This window comes from Saccoglossus kowalevskii, chromosome 14, assembly GCF_978046115.1.
Source record: "Saccoglossus kowalevskii chromosome 14, keSacKowa6.1, whole genome shotgun sequence".
In the NCBI taxonomy this organism is placed as follows: Eukaryota; Metazoa; Hemichordata; class Enteropneusta; family Harrimaniidae; genus Saccoglossus; species Saccoglossus kowalevskii.
In genome coordinates this window covers 6,620,517-6,640,555 of record NC_140654.1, presented here as the reverse complement: position 1 = coordinate 6,640,555, position 20,039 = coordinate 6,620,517, and the positions used below count along the sequence as shown (strand labels likewise).

Here is a 20,039-nt window from a genome sequence, read left to right as displayed (position 1 = left end):
AATAGTGTGTTCTATGCTAAATTTTACATATTCACTGGGTGTTAATTTAGCACATTTTCCAGTCAGCGAAATAAGCAAAATTAAAACCCAGTGAATAATTAACCCTTTTACAGTATGTAAATTTACCTTTTTTGGTAAGTATGTTGAATGAGTTAAATTATTGCTAAATGTCGGGTTTATTAAATATTATTGGAATTGATTTTAGGCAACATTTTTTACATTACAACGAGGAGCCAACGTGAATATCACACTGACCAAGGGTTGATTTAGAATGACCTGGATTTCAGTCTCAATGGCGAGACTAATGCTTTGAAATATGGTAGGCCTTTTGCAGTGTGGACTCCATTTTTCTTCGTCTATGAGAATTGATGATATGAGTGGTGGTGAGAAAAATTCGGCGAGCCACATGAATACATTTTATATCTTCCAACATAGATTAATAGATGAAATCGAGCGAGCGACCGTACATGTAACATTGCTATGTATATTATAACGTTTGTAATATATATTATCATTACTGCTACGTATGTTACAATATGTGTGTAATAGATATTATCATTACTGCTACGTATGTTACAATATGTGTGTAATAGATATTATCATTACTGCTACGTATGTTACAATATGTGTGTAATAGATATTAAAATTACTGCTACGTATGTTACAATATGTGTGTAATAGATATTAACATTACTGCTACGCATGTTACAATATGTGTGTAATAGATATTAACATTACTGCTACGTATGTTACAATGTGTGTGTAATATATATTAACATTACTGCTACGTATAATACAATCTGTGTGTAATATATATTAACATTACTGTTACGTATATTACAATATGTGTGTAATATATATTAACATTACTGCTACGTATAATACAATATGTGTGTAATATATATTAATATTACTGTTGCGTATATTACAATATGTGTGTAATAGATATTAACATTACTGTTACGTATGTTACAATATGTGTGTAATAGATATTAACATTACTGCTACGTATAATACAAAATGTGTGTAATATATATTAACATAACTGCTACGTATGTTACAATATGTGTGTAATAGATATTGTCATTACTGCTACGTCTGTTACAATATGTGTGTAATAGATATTAACATTACTGCTACGTATGTTACAATATGTGTGTAATAGATATTAATATTACAGCTACGTATGTTACAATATGTGTGTAATAGATATTAACATTACTGCTACGTATAATACAATATGTGTGTAATATATATTAACATTACTGCTACGTATAATACAATATGTGTGTAATATATATTAATATTACTGTTGCGTATATTACAATATGTGTGTAATAGATATTAACATTACTGTTACGTATGTTACAATATGTGTGTAATAGATATTAACATTACTGCTACATATAATACAAAATGTGTGTAATATATATTAACATTACTGCTACGTATAATACAATATGTGTGTAATAGATATTATCATTACTGCTACGTATGTTACAATATGTGTGTAATAGATATTAACATTACTGCTACGTATGTTACAATATGTGTGTAATAGATATTAACATTACTGCTACGTATGTTACAATATGTGTGTAATAGATATTAACATTACTGCTACGTATAATACAATATGTGTGTAATATATATTAATATTACTGTTGCGTATATTACAATATGTGTGTAGTAGATATTAACATTACTGTTACGTATGTTACAATATGTATGTAACAGATATTGACATTACTGCTACGTATATTACAATATGTATGTAATAGATATTAACATTACTGCTACGTATATTACAATATGTGTGTAATAGATATTAACATTACTGCTACGTATATTACAATATGTGTGTAATAGATATTAACATTACTGCTACGTATAATACAATATTTATGTAATACATATTAACATTACTGCTACGTATATTACAATATGTGTGTAATAGATATTAACATTACTGCTACGTATATTACAATATGTGTGTAATACATATTAACATTACTGCTACGTATATTACAATATGTGTGTAATACATATTAAAATTACTGCTACGTATGCTACAATATGTGTGCAATACATATTAACACTAGTTACCTATGCTACAATATGGGTGCAATACATATTAACATTACTGTTGCGTATGCTACAATATGTGTGCAATACATATTAACATTACTGTTACGAATGCTACAATATGTATGCAATACATATTAACATTACTGTTACGTATGCTACAATATGTGTGTAATACATATTACCATTACTGCTACGTATATTCCAATATGTGTGTAATAGATATTAACATTACTAATACGTATATTACAATATGTATGTAATAGATATTAACATTACTGCTACGTATAATACAATATGTTTATAATAGATAATAACATTACTGCTACGTATATTACATTATGTGTGTGAAATAGTAACATTCATCTTAATAAATAAATAAATAAATAAATAAATAAATAAATAAATAAATAAATAAATAAATAAATAAATAAATAAATAAATAAATAAATAAATAAATAAATAAATAAATAGTAGTCTTTTGTGAAGCGTATGGCTTCTTCCCTTGTTTGTTTACTTGATCATACTCCCCCTGGTCTACCCCGTTGCATCGCTAAAATACTTTGTAAAACCTTGAAAGTGGCATGAATACGGACAAAACACGATGGTAATATCTCTCTGGGCATGCGCGGTAAGCAGGGCCCATTAAAAGTGAAATTAACAGACCAGTGAAACCGGTTCATGCATAACAAATGTTTGAAAGCGATGCCATCTATTCACTGTTCGTGTACATGACAGTTCCCCCACAGCGCTGTGCTACATACAGCATGGCCTCTGCACGCCGATGTACACTACTGAGGGCAATTATGACCACACGACAAATAACATATTAAGCTCTACTTGTTTACCTGTGTTACATAAATTCTTAACTATACACAATATCTTCATCAAATATGTATGTCTTTTTAACTGCCTGCAACTACTAGTACCCAAGGTCGATAGATTTTTAAAAAAAAGAAACCAACTTCGAAAGACATTCCGACTATTCATATGTAAAAGAGAGAATACGTAGAGGCTCGTGTTTAAATACGCGTTTCAAAGGTACCCCGAGTGTTGACTGAGTAGTTATAGGCGCTGGTCTGATCGTATGCAGACACAGTCACGATCATGAACATATGATCGATATCACCGCCTTACAGATAGGTATTCACGCTGAACTCTACTGTGAACTTAGTCTCTACAGCTACGATCTACTGCAATGTAACTCCAAGGTATCGAGGTATGTACACAATAGTTCTAAATGTACGCAGTATTTACTTCGCATATGTGGTGGGGGGTTCTGATAAGTGCGGCCCAGCAATCCAGTGGGTGGGACGGGTCCCAGTTACAAACAAACGCTAACGCACCTATATGCACCGAGCATGGGCGGTATGCATGGTAGTATCACTTTGTATGGTAGTCTTTAAAACGGTCACTAAGCAGATACTGTCTGAGTTCAGGCTAATCTTCGTAGATACAGGCCTCGGCCAACGACACTGTCATGGCCACTGACTGTATCCTTTAACCTAAAGCGAGATTCAACAGGTGCCAGTGCCAGATGTATTTTGAAAAACGTATTTCACGGTAGACGGGCTAATCCATCGTGACAAAACTTAATAACAATAGCGTTGCACAGTTTCGGAAGAAGAACAATTTTGACATACTTAATGTTCCTAAGCATTTACACTGCGACAACGTGTCAATGACCATGATACAAATAAGTGAATGCAAACTACTAACGGAGTGACTCTAATTTAGTCAAATAGACAAAGAAATACAAACTCGCCTATTTATACCCTTAACAATAGTTGGCGATCAATAAATTGACAGTCGCACTTGAATGAGAGTGCGTTATAATCTACCGTCTACTACAAAAGTGCATACTAATATGCCATTCAAGTTGGGATGCGTGAAAATATTTGTATTTTTCTTTCGCACAAATCACAGACTTAGGTATTGTGGGGGGGGGGGTCTATGCATCAATCAAAAAACTGCTAGATTAGAGAAGTTAGCGTTTCCGTATTTTCAGCGAATTTACAGCTGTATCTCGGCGTAAGTGTATTATCATACCATGGTACGATTGAAAGCAGAAATTACCGTTCTAGTTCATTTACTTCAATACCCCGACCATAACTACAGACAATTTGTGACATGGCGCTTACGAATTATATTACTATTTCTACCATTATAACACAATATCACAGACGGGCCAAGTTCAACATACGCCCAAGACATGCTGTTCCAGTTGACGGCTTGTTCAGTCAACTTTATGAATATACTAATGAGCCTACCTATTTGCTCGAGTGCTAATTTCGAGCAGAGCCCACATTCTTATTCAGACCCGAGGGCTCGAATGACCGAGTACAATGCTCGGCATTGTCTGTAAAACAACACCGTGAAACCGTCTTGTGAATCTACATGACGTTCTTTGTTGTACAATACCTGCTAACCAAGTTTGCATTTTCAAAAATGAAATTAGGTCAGCGACTTTTTAACAGATTAACCTCTCATCAAATGTTGATAATCCCGAATTAACACGATGGATTAACCGATAACTAGAAAGTACTCGGGGAGCGCAGACCCCTACTAATACAATTAATTCACCTACACTTATTTTACAATTTGGAAATTGATACGACGGTTTTCTTCCGTTACTACTGAAGATACATCAATTCCCGGGCTGTTGACACATTACTGATTCGGCAGAGTTTTGGCTACAAGTTGTCTTAGTTGCATGTCTTTATCTTTATTTGTTACTTTACAGTGTTTGAAAATTCACTGACCACTTTCTCATTTTTTTCTGTTCTGGATCATAGTATCCAGAATTTTGACAGCATCCGGACCAAACTTGTATATCTTACAGAAATCAGACAGACAAAAAGACAAACAAACAGACAAACGCTATCAAAAACATAACCTCCTTGGCAGAGACGATTAATGGCGTGAGCAACACTTGACAGTGGTTTTCTCGGGGATATCAATATTGCCGAACATAATAACTGTGTATCCAGACTAATCACAACACACATAACGCACGTATATAATGAAATAATCAAGCTCAGGACGTTTATCTGTAATTTTGACGACGATTAACCCCTGACTGCAAACTATTGCCTGCCTGCACGCACGTATATACTTTCACTCACGCATTGAGAAACAAACAACAACTTGTTCTGCCGATTGACACATACTCCCTCGATGAATGACAACAATGACGTATACACAGATAAATACAAACTGGCGAACCAGCACATGTACAGAACAACGCTGGTATGTTTTGTTTGAAATGCGCAATAGTTTTTAACTTAAATCGTGCATCATTCAGGCGTTCTATTTATGTCGCAGCGAGCAAGAGCGTTGTCCATTTCATTCACCGAGTGACTCTCTTATATACTAGTATTATTAGGTAACATGGTGATTAATTAGTAGTTACAGCATTTCCAGCAATTCAATAAAAATTTCCAGCAATTCAATAAAATATGACGTCATGTATGGTAATTTCGCTATTGCTGTGGAAATTGTGATAAATTCGACTCCATAGCTGACCTCTACAAAGGTCACGGAGAGAGTCACGTAATTTATCGCCCCAAAGCCTCGGGAGATACGTCGCGGAGAATAAAAGTTTTCGTCATTGTTTTCGAACAATGAAAAACATAACCGTGTTTTAAAGTTGTGTGAGAATTTATCTTTCATTTTCAAAGAAAAACTGCATAAAGCGTTATTTTCCTGGACGCAGCTCAGTAGGCAGAATTTATTTTTTGTACTAGCAATAACTGTTTCATAAGTTTCTCCGGCGTGAAGAATTTTCAAATTTTCCATCTCCCGCAATTTAATATAGTTAGTAAGTATCTAATACTAAATGCTGGCACCCAGTAATTCTCAAAGATGGCTGCCGTCGCTATGACGTCAATGAATATTGCTTTGTTGATTGAAACACTGTTGTTTGTAAACAATTATCTTCAAACTGTTATTAAACAATTCTATTAGATATATGAGAATATGATGTGACCCGAAAAACATCGAAAACACGAACACTGTGAGGGGAATGACCTTGTGAAATTACCAATGCATTCTGGGAAATGCATACCTGCAACATTTTGATATGAGTGCCCCTCGTATGAATGTTACATATTGACACCATTCCTGGCACATATTGCGGTGTCCCGGCACCCACTACCAGTTAAAATCACAATTATCTCCAAGTTACTTTAATGGTGTCAAAATCGCAGTGAACGAGGATGGAGAACATTTCGGTATCTTCGTTCACCGGAGAGCAGCAATCAAATAATATACTGAGCACAATAATAAAGAAGAGTACGAAAATGACTAGCAATAAAAGCTGTCAGTTCATGTCATAGAGGTTGTGTTGGCATTCAGTTCCGATGAACTGTGACCTCTACGTCATGACGTCAATTATGATTGCCTTCTGAGAAAGCTAACGATTGTGATCATTCCTTCGGGTCTGAACTCACTCTCCTCGCGACAGTGTGACATTGATGTGACATGAAATTTGTCGTTAATAAATAACAAGGTAACGTTTAATCGTGACATTCTTTGTCATGTGCATTGGCAATGTTATTAACAATCACCAGGGACAACTCGGACAGAAAAAGTGAAATAGGTCACAGGGCAAAGGTCATATTAAAATACTTTCGTAAAAACAAATAACAAAATGGTAACGATCGTTCTAACACAAAAAAATAAACGCACTAGTAATTACGTGAAATGTTAAATGAATATATGTGAATATGCAAGATAAAAATACAATTTATCCGCCACGCTGTGAATCGGCAAACAGTTTATATGTAGAGATATCATACACTTCAAAAGCTAACATTATTTTATTTTTATAAACACGATATATTTTTTAAGAAATTGAAAACACGCATTCCATTAAATTGATTCACGCAGAAACGAGACTATTAAAATAGGATAATTTAAAAGATTCGAAACGTAAATTCAATATTTCCGTGACTTTTATAATTATTATTGTATAAGAATTTTGGCAAATATAACTGTTCAAAAATACGACAATTTTGCTTTTATGAGACAAAGCAAAGTAATGTATATGAATAATAAATTTAGATCTAGCAGCCTGGAGATGTTTTATGTCGGTGTCGATGGTTCGTTTTAGTAACCATGGTAACCGATTAATAACTACAATACGTTTAATATGACGATCCATGATCAGAGTAACTATTCACCGCTAATGGTTCACCGAGGTTTTAAAACTTATATTTCAGTTTCAGTATGTTGCCATTATTACATGAGACGTAGAACACGACGTATTCGCGAGAAACTTATTACTGAAATGAATGCTGGTTTCCTTGGATACAATTAAACTGTCTTTGACTCGTTAATTAAATAACGTGATTTGATTTCACGCAATGTATTCCGGTGACATAATAATCAACGCGAATGCGCACGCGCTTTGAGTTACATGTGCGTGTCGATAAAACAAAGGACGTGCACATTGAGGTGAAAATATGGGAAAACGAGATAAAAAATGAGACATTCTCTAAAAGATACTAAGCATGCTACTATAACAACCTATAATTCTTCTGAAAGCTTAGATATGTGCTAATACTGTAAAACCATTTATTTTCACTGACATTTAATTTTACTATTTTGGTGTTTTGAGCATATTCGCTGTGTTGTTTATTCACGAATTTGTCAAGGAAACAATAAGTTGTATTGTTATTTTACATGTTCACATAGATTTAATTTAGCGAAATTTACTTATCAACGAAAATAGCGAAATTAAAATCCAGTAAATAATTGATGCATGTACAGTACTGTGGTGCATGTGCCGTACCAATGTTTGTCTAAGGAAATACCTGATGGTCAATTTCACTATTGCTTTCTTGACTATTCTGACTATTGAAAACACCGTTTTTAACACTTTCAATCACGTGACTGACCTGTAACTTGCATATATCTTCATAACTGTCCGTCTGCCGATTGCGTGTCGGTTTCTCCTTTTCTAGCTCTTTTTCTAGCTACGACCGAATCACTATGTACATGCTACCACAAATCCACACGAATCGGTGGCATGTGTGTAGTTATTTGGTCGTAGCTAAAAACAAAGACGCGGTCGTCTAGCCCACGGCGTTACACGTGATTCAAAGTACTAAAACAGGGTGTTTTCAATAGTCGGAATAAAAAAAAATATATCTAAGCTTTCCGATATTGTATAGGTCGTTATAGTGGCATGTTTAGAACTTATCTAAAATCAAAAAAAAAGTGTAAAGATGGCGGCGCGCAATCTCAACTCAATATCCCCTTTAGCCAACAAGAACTGACGTCATCAGTGACTCAAAATGTGTACTTTTCCGATTGGTTGTCCGCCATTAACGTCACCAGCGACAGATATTGTGAAGTATATTACTGATTGGCTGCCAGATATTGCTCCATCGATGAACCGAAACGTCCAACATAATGTCGACAGTTTGTCTGCAGTCACTACGGCGATGTAAAGAACCAAGTTGACCGAATTCAGCCATTAGCGACTTGTGGAGCGTGACTAGAGAATGCTGAACCAAGACTGACCACACACAGGTTACAAGGAGTCGCTGAAAGATCTTTTTTTTTTCTATAGTGTTCAGCAAAATGTCACACAACGATGAATCATTCCCTGCTACGTAGCTGACAATAGTCAATCGGGGGGGGGGGGGTACTAGATGACTATGCAGCTGTTTAACAATTCCACAATTTGTGTGAAATTTTTATATAATGTTATTTTTGTAAATATTGAGTACGAAAATACAGATTTTTAAGCCGCAAAACTGAAATCGTTATTAAATGGCGGCTGTCGTAGCGGGATATCACGTTCCATCATGGGTTCTATGCGATGAATACATTCGCGTAAAATATATTGTTTCTTAGTTTACACTAAACTTGTACTCGCACTGTGCACCACTACTACTACTGCCGCCTAATAATGAAGGAAGGTACATGGTGAGAAAATGTGGCTCGCAAAATTCCTTCAGCACAATTAGCATGTTTGTTCAGCGGATTGGATAAAAAACCCAGTTCGGTTAGTAACATTTTTCCCATGACATAGATAAAAAACAATCATTGCAATAGGTGGCGTAGAAAACTCGGCTGTTATGTAATGTTTATATTTAAAAGTCGATGACATCACGTATTTATAGAAATAAATATACTGCTAAATTGAAAAAAAAGTTCTAGATATGGACGTAGGCACCCTCGTTTTCAAATGGGTGACCCTTAATCTGTTTCAAGAGAAAAATGTGCCTCTGATTTTGCTCAACGAATTCTGCTCACGAATATTTTGTACACTACATTTTGCTCACCAATGACATAACCTCGTTCTAGTCACTGTAAAATACACACATGCATGCGTGAGCTGAACGTTATGTGGGATAAATATCAAAATATTTTGGGCGTGGTTCCTTTCCAAGGGTGGTTACTAACATATACGACAAACGGCTAATATAAATTAGCTTTTGATAAATAGGTGATTTTCCGTACAACTGCGAGATCTCGCGAGATGCATGAAAGACGCGCGTCGAACGTCTGCCGCAAAAATCGAACGATTTGATTTTGAACTCGAATTTCTTTTTTTCGTAGCTCACATCGACCGGCCGATCTTTGACAGAGGAATATTGCATTCGAATATCCTCACTTAATCGAAATTGCCCATCATCAAATGTGTACAGCACATTATTGACATGGAACTGTCCCCCAAAATACTTTCGCGTTTGTCGAATCTCACGCGATGTTTGACGCCACTACGACGCTATGACCTTTGTTTGTTTTTACGTTCGATTTCACGCATAGCGCGTGATTCTCGCAGTGAGCGGAAAATGGTCTATTCAAACTAATATTGCCAGTTAGGATCATCGAATGCCTCCAAACGGGCTTTAGGTTTAATCTTGTTAGACGTACCCTTCAAGTTATTACTCTGTACCGCACCCTACCAAAACATACATTGGACACCCACGCACTTACATTTTCTAAGCACGTGCTGGTATCGTTACGCACCATAACATTTATTGAATGTATTCGATACTTTGACGATGTATTTATGAATCACGTGACTGTATATAGCCAGAGAACGCTGAAAATTGAGAATGTAACAACCAATTTTCACAAAATTGGACATTTGCCATAAAACACAATTTTAAGTAATAACACCTCTTTAAATTGCGTTGTACTACATGTGTACTACTTTGTTTACCAATCTCACGTTCAAGTTTACGATCTTCCTGCTCTTTGATAGCACGTTTAGTTGAACATGTACTGTTCAGTCCAGCTTTGTTCGTGGTGATACTGTTTATTGTTTGTGGGGGTCACTGTGGAGTTACTACTAATGTGTCGAGAGGTAGATCTCATTCAGACAGGGAAACTATAATCTCACATAAGATTGAAGAATGATAATATTTGTCCGTATTTTGGTCAATTATTGGATTTATGCATTTTGGTGAGGTTTAAGGTTGTATTTTTTTTGTCACGGTGTCGTCTCCAAAATGCAAGGTTTAAATATTCCCTTGAGTCGGCGATAATACCCGACAATCACCGAGTATATCGTAGATTCGCTTGTCATTGAGTTTTCTGTATTTAGGCCGTCATCGAGTAATCAGATCGCGCTCTTGATGGTTACCGCTTCATCCGAACTTCAATAATTAAGTACCAGAGGGGGATTGCAAATATAGACAACAATACAACTTTCTAATGTATACTAATAACACGTGACATACTGTGTCTCACATCACACCAGAAACTATACCCTCTAAAATATATAAGGATATTGACAAAACACTGACAAAGATGAGCGTGCTATTCAATATATGTACTAAAATAAACGCAAAGAACACGACTCGACAATGACAAGTATAGTCGATGAAAGCGACATTCTATACACTGTCACCACCCCACTATTCCAAAATAATATAGGACTGACGTTGAATGTTTTCATTGTGCGATTTTATTATTTTGTCTTCATTAAAACCGCCATCACAGTTCGCGATAATTGTGATGCACGCATAGTGAAGCTAACACCGATATTCGAGTCACACGTACGGTTGTCCACGTAGCCGGGCAAAGTAATATGAGTTTGCGCTCCACTTCATATGCACTAGAAAAGCTGACGGGTTAGTGTGCCTAAAACTGATTTCTTTTTTTTAATACGCTGTTGTTGATAGAAATATTTGGTACGAAAATATTAAGTGTTTATTTTGACTCAAATAACGGTCGTACTGTGTTCGACGTTCACGTGAATGGCAAATTACTGGGTTATTGCAATCTACACGGAATGGTGGATGGCCACGGAAGTTTCGGCCATTATGTAACACCATGAAAGTTTCGGCCACGGACGTTTTGACCCCACAAATGTTTTATTTCTTAGCACCTGAGTTCTGCAGTATATTTATATATATTTACTTTCAACGCACGAGTTATAAGTAAATAAACATACATACGCCGTTCTTGGTACGCACGAATTAATAGCAAATAAATCTAAATACGTCAATACATGTAACGTACGAGTTATTATTAGGAAATACATATAATTAAGCCATAGTTGCAAAATACAATTCATTATTGAATTAATATGATTAGTTCATATTTGTACTAGTTATTGAATAATTAGAAATACGCCGTACTTACACAGTGCCAGTTAAAACTAAATATGCAAATATACGTCGTTTTTGTAACACGAGTTATTATTAAACATAAATAAGCGTACTTACAATGTACGAGTTATTATTGACGAAATAGAACGTAGAAGATATAAGTAAATATATATAACGACAAGAGTTCAACCGATAAGATAAACTTGTGTGTGGCCGAAGTGGTAAATTGTGACCGAATTGTCTAGGGTCTAGAATGTCTTGTCTGTAGATTTTCAAAAAGCTCGTTGTATTTTTGGAATGTAATATTGATAACAGTATTGCCATAGGCAGTCTGCAATCATGTGTCACAGTGAATACATGTTCGTTCGATAAGCTTTAGAAGATTAGCTCGAACAAAAAGTCACTTCTAGAAAAATATTAGTTCATTATTCATTAACAACATGCTACTGACATCAAAGAATATGATAAAAATATTTATAATTACACGTGATATGAAGTCATGATCGTAAATATTAATGTGCCCCTCTTCCACCCATATGGCTAGAATGCTTGAGCTTCGGGGTTGTTCGGAGTGCAGCCCACAGCGCCACGTCCGCATGTTTCGAGGTGCACGTGCTGGATGACATATGCACTCTATTTTGAAAAACTTTGCGATGAATCACATAATCGTATAAAAATAAAATAAGCAAGATTTTTAAGATTTAAGATCAATTTTTTAGTGTAATTTTCGCGAAAATAAACATTTTCTTTTAAATGACTCATCCGGGTAAAGTTTTCTAATATTGCCCAGTGTAGTAAAAAGAGTTTCATTTTAGAGAAATCCAACTCCGTCATCATGTTGTTTACTACTTGTTTTAGAAATCATACAAACCACTTTTTAATTTATTTTAAAATTCGGGGTACTCGACTCATTGTAATGTAATATATTCATCATACATTCCGCGTTGTATCAAATATCGCCTACGGGGAATTTAGTTCATAGTTAGTCGTAGTTAATCATATTTAGTAATATGCGACATATATGGATACATTTTCCTTTACCTTACATGGCTTTATTTAAATATCTGTACGAAACGACTTACAATGACTTCACGTTCGAAGGCAAACAAACTCACAAATCCCTCCTTTATTTTCAGTTCTGGTCCCCGATGATGGATAGCATTGAGAAATACACAAGTAGCTTGGCGAAAAATATCTCTAATTGTTGTCCAAATGCCACAAACGACAGAGAGGAAGTGTCAATAAAACTCATCTCGACGAACAAGAAAAAAAGTTCCGGGAACGAGGATGCAGGTCGCGAAATAGAACCGTATGCCATAAAACGGTATCGTCGTTTTTTGTCGTACAGTAACACGCGTTTCAACTATCATGGGGATTTAGAGTTGTGGGTGTGGGACACGACGTTTCAAGTTCATGCCAACATATTGAGAGAATGTTCCAGTTATTTCCGTGAACTATTGCACGACCATTGGTGTGGGATTCCGAATTCGTCTAATGTCCAATATATGATGGTCATTAGTGATTCGGCAATCACTCCGACCAACTTCAAGATAGTATTGGATTATTTATACTTCGGAAAACTCTGCGTAACTTTGGATAGCATTGAAGAAGCTTATCTTGCGATTGAGTTTCTGGACATTGAGGTTGAGGACGAGGATGTGGTGACGGACCTTTCTTTGAGTGGGATACATATGAACTTGACAGGGGAGGAACGCAACACTATTTTATATGAGACCAGTGCTACTGATTCGGATTCGGGAAAACAGTCAACGGACAGAGAGGGCGCGTCAAGCGTGGAAGACGACGCGTCATCAGAAATGAATAATCCCACCACGGAGATAGGCTTTGATAGCGACAACGGCGAAGATTCTGCTATTTCAGTCGAAACACCTCGCACTAGAACTGGCAAAGATTTACTAGACTCGGGAAGTTTTTACAGTGATATGACTATGGATGGAATACACGACGATTTTCTGAGTTTAGAAGAGGCTAAATCAGATGATTTGACTTTAATGGGTGACATGACAAACTTGAGCGATGACGAACTTTCTGTTGGGACCATTCCATCAGAAGAGTTAGTTCAATTGGACTACACGGAGAAACGGGTTTCAGATGACGATTCGGTGACGAGGTCGGTTTCGAATCGCAGAACTCCGAGTATGATATTGGAGACACAGAGTATAGCAATACAAACAGACGATATCGAATATGAAAATACTATGAATAACAACTCATGGCATTCACGTGATCGATTAACCCCAATTTCATTGGCCGATAGTTTAGAGCGGGAAAATGGTTACGATACGGCAATGCAAATCACAAAGACTGAACTGCTACAATTAAAAAGTAGTTCGAACTTTTTGTCTAATACTTATTCGAGAAGCACTGATTCGTTGCCTATATTTGATTACGATGAATCCGAAGATGAATACGAACTTGCTTTCGACGAACAAGTTGTAATCGAGCGAGGTGATTTAGCGTCTGCACGATTTGACGGTAAAGAGGACTGCTTCGCACAGCTTGTGCGGTTTCTGCAAGTGGATTACCAAGTCGGTGGAAAAGGTGGTTCGCGACCTTCCAGCCGTCCTTCCAGCCGATGCTCAAGCCGCTGTTCAAATAGGAGCGGGCGACGCAGGCGATTCAATATTTTTGGATTTGATGATTCCGAATATGGGAGCTTGTATAGCGAAGAGATGACACTCGAATGTCGGGACTCGAAATCGGTAGATCACAGAACCTCAACAGCAAATAAAGACACAGCTGTGTTAGCAGAGGAGAAAGAGAAAATCCTTGAAGAATTTTGTCAGTTCTTATGGACTGAGTATGACAATGTTTTGGAGGAGGGGGAGGATAAAATAGAAGAGCCCTCTCAAAATATGGATCACAACCTCGCCTTGTCAGCCGTCTTCATCCATGATCGTGGACCAGTCCTCTTCTCGTACGATATATCTGATCAGAAATGGAAAGAATTTAACAGAGATTCGGGAATTTGGAGACTCCCTGGAAGTAGGTGGTTTTCCAACGACAAGACCGTGTACTGCTTGCGCTATCACGAAAGATCGCCGGTCTTTCAGCGACGACTTCTCGCCTATAACTGTAAGAAAGGCGAGTGGGAAAAATCAATCCCATCATTCATCACAACCTCCTCCCTTTCCGTTCTCGGAATGGTGGCCGACTCCGAGGATCGCATCTACGTCCTAGAAGGAGGGGTGACGGACTTCTTTCTGACTGTTCACCACTACGATCCAAATATCAGTCCATCGAGTTGGGATATCAAGCTAGTTCCTCTAGAGCAGTTGTCAACAATTACCATGCAGGATAGAATGGGAATCGAGTCAGACTTAATACAGTTCAAAGATTCATGCATCTGCCGCGGAAGGATATATTTTTTGTACATCAAGTACAGAGACCCTGACATCTACTTGGGGTACTTGCAACCACCGAAGTCGAAAGAGGGGCAGTGGAATGCTAGAGAGGTGATGAAAATCAGCGCACACTACCTAAATGAATTATGGTTGCTCATCAGTGACGGTGAGAATTTGTTCGCGCTTCTGATCCACAGTCGGCGAATCGTACTGATGAAGATACTCCCGGAAACAGGGTCGCTTCTTCACGTCGCGGGCCTAAGCGAGCAAAGCGATATTTTCCCACTGGTAAAACTAACCGAAGGGAAGAAGTGGTCGACGACAGCCACATTGGTGAACGACCACGTCAACATTTGCAACTTCCCATCAAGTTTGAATATGTGTCGGTATGATCTTGAGGCGAACGAGTGGAGTTGTGTGCCGCTACCGGCTCAGAGTCATCGAAATCGGTGGGACAGTGTTAGTATGTTGTCATTAGACCTGTCCACACTGCCGGAAGTATTCGCCAGCACTGAGAGAATCCGTAACGACGCTCTTGGTGGAGGCATGTGGTTATACTCTGGCACCCATTAGTATGAATCATTTATCCTTTCATCTCCAATAGATCTGATATATTTACTTCCCGCCAATTTACAGAAGCCTGGTGTACCTTACGAATGACCACGTGACCAAACGCAGTTGCCGATTCAAACATTACTACTTTTACCCACCAATGTTATTTTGTACTCCACTGAAACGCCTCGGCGCTAGAGGGCGCGACTTACAAAAATGTGTAATATAATTCTAATGTTCATGCACTAACTACAGTCTCAGGGAATAATTGTTTCTGGTCATAATCTGTATATTGTTTCCACGTTGCAAGGATATAAATTGAATAGTTTAGTACTTATTTCTTATAAGTTTACACACACAAATACATGAGTTATTTTGCCTTTGAGATTTGGAAACACGCAATTTTCACTGTCTTACGTAACATTATTGTATATAATATTTATTTATATATTCATTTACATTTTGATATTTACCATATATTAATTGGGATTGCGACCTCTACGACCGATTGTAACTGTCTATGAGGGCGCAATTCACAGTGACAGTGTCAGATTGCCATGTTTACTGAAATAGTAACTATAGATTACCATGATATACCTAGCTATTGTAGACTTGGCAAATTAATTTAACTGAAACGGTCAGTCAGGTATTAAAGGTGCAATCTGGACTAGCATATATATATATAAATGCTGCTTTTGCACGAAGCCAAGCAGTATCCATTAGATGAAAAATCAAAACTACTAATACGCATGCGCAGAGAATGTTATTGTACGTACCAAAATAAGCAGTGCACATGCGTATTAGAGAATGTCATTGTTATATCGATCGAATACTCAGAAACTGTTTCTCACATTCATTGTTTTCATGTCATGAAGAATCATGTCTTGTATCATTTTCATCAATATACGAAAATGCTGAAAATGACATACACATGTATTGCATTTTCAGCACATGTTGTTCACGATAATATTTCAGTAATTATAAAAAATTGTATACAAATTAATGCTTGAGAAACCCATACATTTTATTCACTTATCGAGAGCGCCACCAACGCCACATATTATAAAAAGGCACACACAGTGTTACATTGTTTTTAATATAATTTATTTGTGCAGTACACGTCACGTTGTATGTGAGCACGGAGTGGGTTACTGACATAATAATTTGCATATATTGTATCAGATAGGCCAGATATGTATGTATCAGAAATTAATATTCAACATCCCTGCCTATCATCGCATAAACTGTGTTTTCATAAATTGTTTCATCTTTTTAATCTTGACCAAATTTACTTTTGTAAGAGCACATGTTGATTTGTCACGTGACACGGCATATATTGATGACAATACTTGAAAATACTGGGTCGAATGAACAGTATTACAGGGATTACAAAGTACAGCTCACACCCTTTGACCTTTTAAAAAAGACCGGTTTCCATCGCTTATACCTACAGCCTTTGCATCTACGTGCCCATTCAGATGCAGCGCTGGAGTAGAGTATTTTGGAACAGCAAAGGTCACTGACCATAAATGTCCTTTCGGGAATAAACCACGTGGAAATTAGATCGGGTCATTAAGAGTATCAATAATATTGTTCAGCGCAATGTGTTGTGTTGCCTACGTGATAAGCAGTACAACAAATATTTCTTTACAAATCATATTATTAACGCTGCACTAGCTGGCATCAAAAGGCAAACTACTCCATTAACGCTGACACTGCAGTACGCGTTTGATTGCCTCCTTGGGTTTTATAGGAAGTTCGTTTCACTTACTTGTTTTTAACACAATATAACGCTATTAAATTAATGTTCCTGATTTCTATTTACCATATTATATATTTAGTACTTTATTTCATGCTACGAGGAATCAGGATACTGAGTAAAAGTCACTTACTGTGCAGGGTCGGGGACTTACAACGATTCATTTTCACATTGTATTGTATTGTATTCTTGTAACATTAATTTGACACCATATAGCCTTAGAAACACTGTTCTCATCGAAGAACTGCATTGCGTGAATAATACTAATTTTAACAACTTTATTTACTGCATTGATACTGAATTTAAATTTTAATTAACTCGCCTCAAACTCGTATATTCCGAAGTAGATTAATTAACTGCCTATATTACCATAACAGACACTGTGATACCGGGTTTGGCAAGCAAAATACGGTGGACCACACACAAAATGTCAGTAAGCACATTATATACTCAGGTTCTCTCTTACCCATTTGCTATTGTAGCTACCGAACGGTTCGATGCCAACACAATTATACATAGTGTCCTTGACACTCGAAACCATAACAGCATACTACTAATTCAGGGATTCAGTAACTTTGTATTTACAGGATATCAGATATGTATGTTATTCATCATGACTATTAAATGACATTGAACACATTTGATATTATGATATTTTGTTCACTTTGCTTGACCACAATTGTTGGCAGAACGTACACGCGTTAAAACGGGAGGGGGTGTCACCTGCGCATGCATCAGGTGGCCGTAGCGTTTCATTGTTTACAAATAAGCGTCTACCCATGAGCCTTTGCGTTTTTAGCGTGTGTTGTTATCGTCGCTTGGGACTCAATTCCCGCGCGCGCGCAGGTGACGACCCTCCCGCTTTAAGTATACTTCAAGTATAAGTATCTAAGGAGAAATCACGAAATGTTGCTAGGTTATTTCCCGGGACTGGATATTTTATATTTTCGAGAACAGTCCTGGAGTACCTGACTATTTTTTTAGATTATGATCGTACCTTATTCATTCATTGTTTATATTCTATTTTCAATTCAAACTTAACAACTCTATTAGCCTGGAATCCAGTCATTCTGAGTACACTCAAGAATGACCTGGTGAATCGCTATACAGCTATGTGACCGGCACAGAATTGTGTGTCATCACTGAATGAGTGTATCCATGACTTCAGTACATTACCATGGAAATACGCATGCGCAAATCGAACTTCAAGTAAGGCCCACCCATAATACTTGAGACCAATTCACTAGTCTATTACTCCATATAATGACTTATATATCACGACTGGATAGTGCCTGTCAGTAATCTGAATGTCTACTAATACGTGTCGGAATGAATGGTGTATCCTATGCTCGATTAGGAGTTTGTTTTTGTTGAGGGGCACACAATGTTTGGAGTTATGAAGTTAAAATCGCAAAATATAGTGACATGAAGGGTATATGAACGGATCAGTGTTCATGCTCGGAGGTTGCTTGGATCCAACTTATTTTGAAACGGGGGCGGGACACTCTACACCTATTTTGACCGCTTACATATTTGTTTCTAATTTTTCACAACAAATAAATACGGTGTTGTGTAATGTGTTCGGTGCTTTTACCACGCATGTATGACTAAAATCCATGAGATCAAACATATTTCATCTATATAAGAGTTCAAAGCTCTGCAAACAATTCAGATTCCTTGCCATCTGAGTTACAGTTAATAAATCAGAGACAACAGCTGCTACGGGATCAATTACGTTCACCCAGAGGACGATGTCCCAGGCACTGTTTAATATGAAGTAAACCGCATAGAACACGCTTAAACGATCACACAGGTGGCCCATGACGTGAGCAATGTAGATCACCAAGCGGTACTTAATCCCGATTGTTGTTGTTTTTCCTCCAATTATTGTTGTCTTACGCTGTAAATCGGCAATAGAGCTATTGATACCATATTAGCAATACTAGTATAGTGAACGAGATATCAGTAAGAATAAACAAATCAGGTATAATTTGCAATGAAATTTTAAATACTATAGCTATAGACAATCTTGCCAAATGGACATATTCATTCGTCTAATCAGTTTTGGTTTCGTAAAAATCATAGAAAAACTGATAGCATTTTTATTGTAACATCATTGATAAACAAACTTCTAAATTCGGCTGCGTTGTTTATTTCAAGAACGCGTTTGACAGTATTGAGAGACAAGGTCATTTAGACAAACAATAGGAGTTAAGAATAAATTGTACTCAAATATACAAAGTTTGTATTTGTCGACAAATCGCACTACCAAGTGCGGTTTCACAAACTGTTTTTAAATCAACTTGTAGGGTTATACAGAGATTTAATATGAGTCATATCACAGGCATTTAATATTTTCGTAAACAATATCCTAGACACTGACAAGTAGTACAATACTGTTCAATTAGATAATATAAACTTAAAGCGGGAGGGTCTTCACCTGCGCACGCGCGGGAATTGAGTCCCAAGCGATCATAACAGCACATGCTAAGAACGCAAAGGTTCATGGGTAGACGCTTTTTCGTAAACAATGACACGCTATGGCCACTTGACGCATGCGTAGGTGACGACTCCTCCGCTTTAAATTGTTGCGGATGATTAAGTTTTTTTTCATAGCTTCTGATGGGTCACTGACAAGTCGAGGTACTCTCATCCTTACCATCTCAAATATGAACAGCAAAATAAAGCTGTCTTTTGCAGTTT

At 36.9% G+C, this 20,039-nt stretch overlaps 1 protein-coding gene across 2 annotated transcripts; it reads left to right on the top strand.

The window, feature by feature from the left end:
• The first annotated feature begins 3,123 nt into the window (after nt 1-3,123).
• Nucleotides 3,124-17,975, top strand: LOC146734415 (uncharacterized). 2 transcript variants are annotated; one of them, XM_085507841.1, is made up of 2 exons: nt 3,124-3,304; nt 12,797-17,975. In XM_085507841.1, the coding sequence occupies exon 2, from the start codon at nt 12,809-12,811 to the stop codon at nt 15,596-15,598; it is 2,790 nt and encodes a 929-aa protein (XP_085363967.1). In that variant the 5' UTR covers nt 3,124-3,304; nt 12,797-12,808; the 3' UTR covers nt 15,599-17,975. The 2 variants fall into 2 exon arrangements, with proteins under 2 accessions (XP_085363967.1, XP_085363968.1); XM_085507842.1 differs by lacking the exon at nt 3,124-3,304 and adding an exon at nt 11,094-11,180.
• The last annotated feature ends 2,064 nt before the right edge of the window (nt 17,976-20,039 follow it).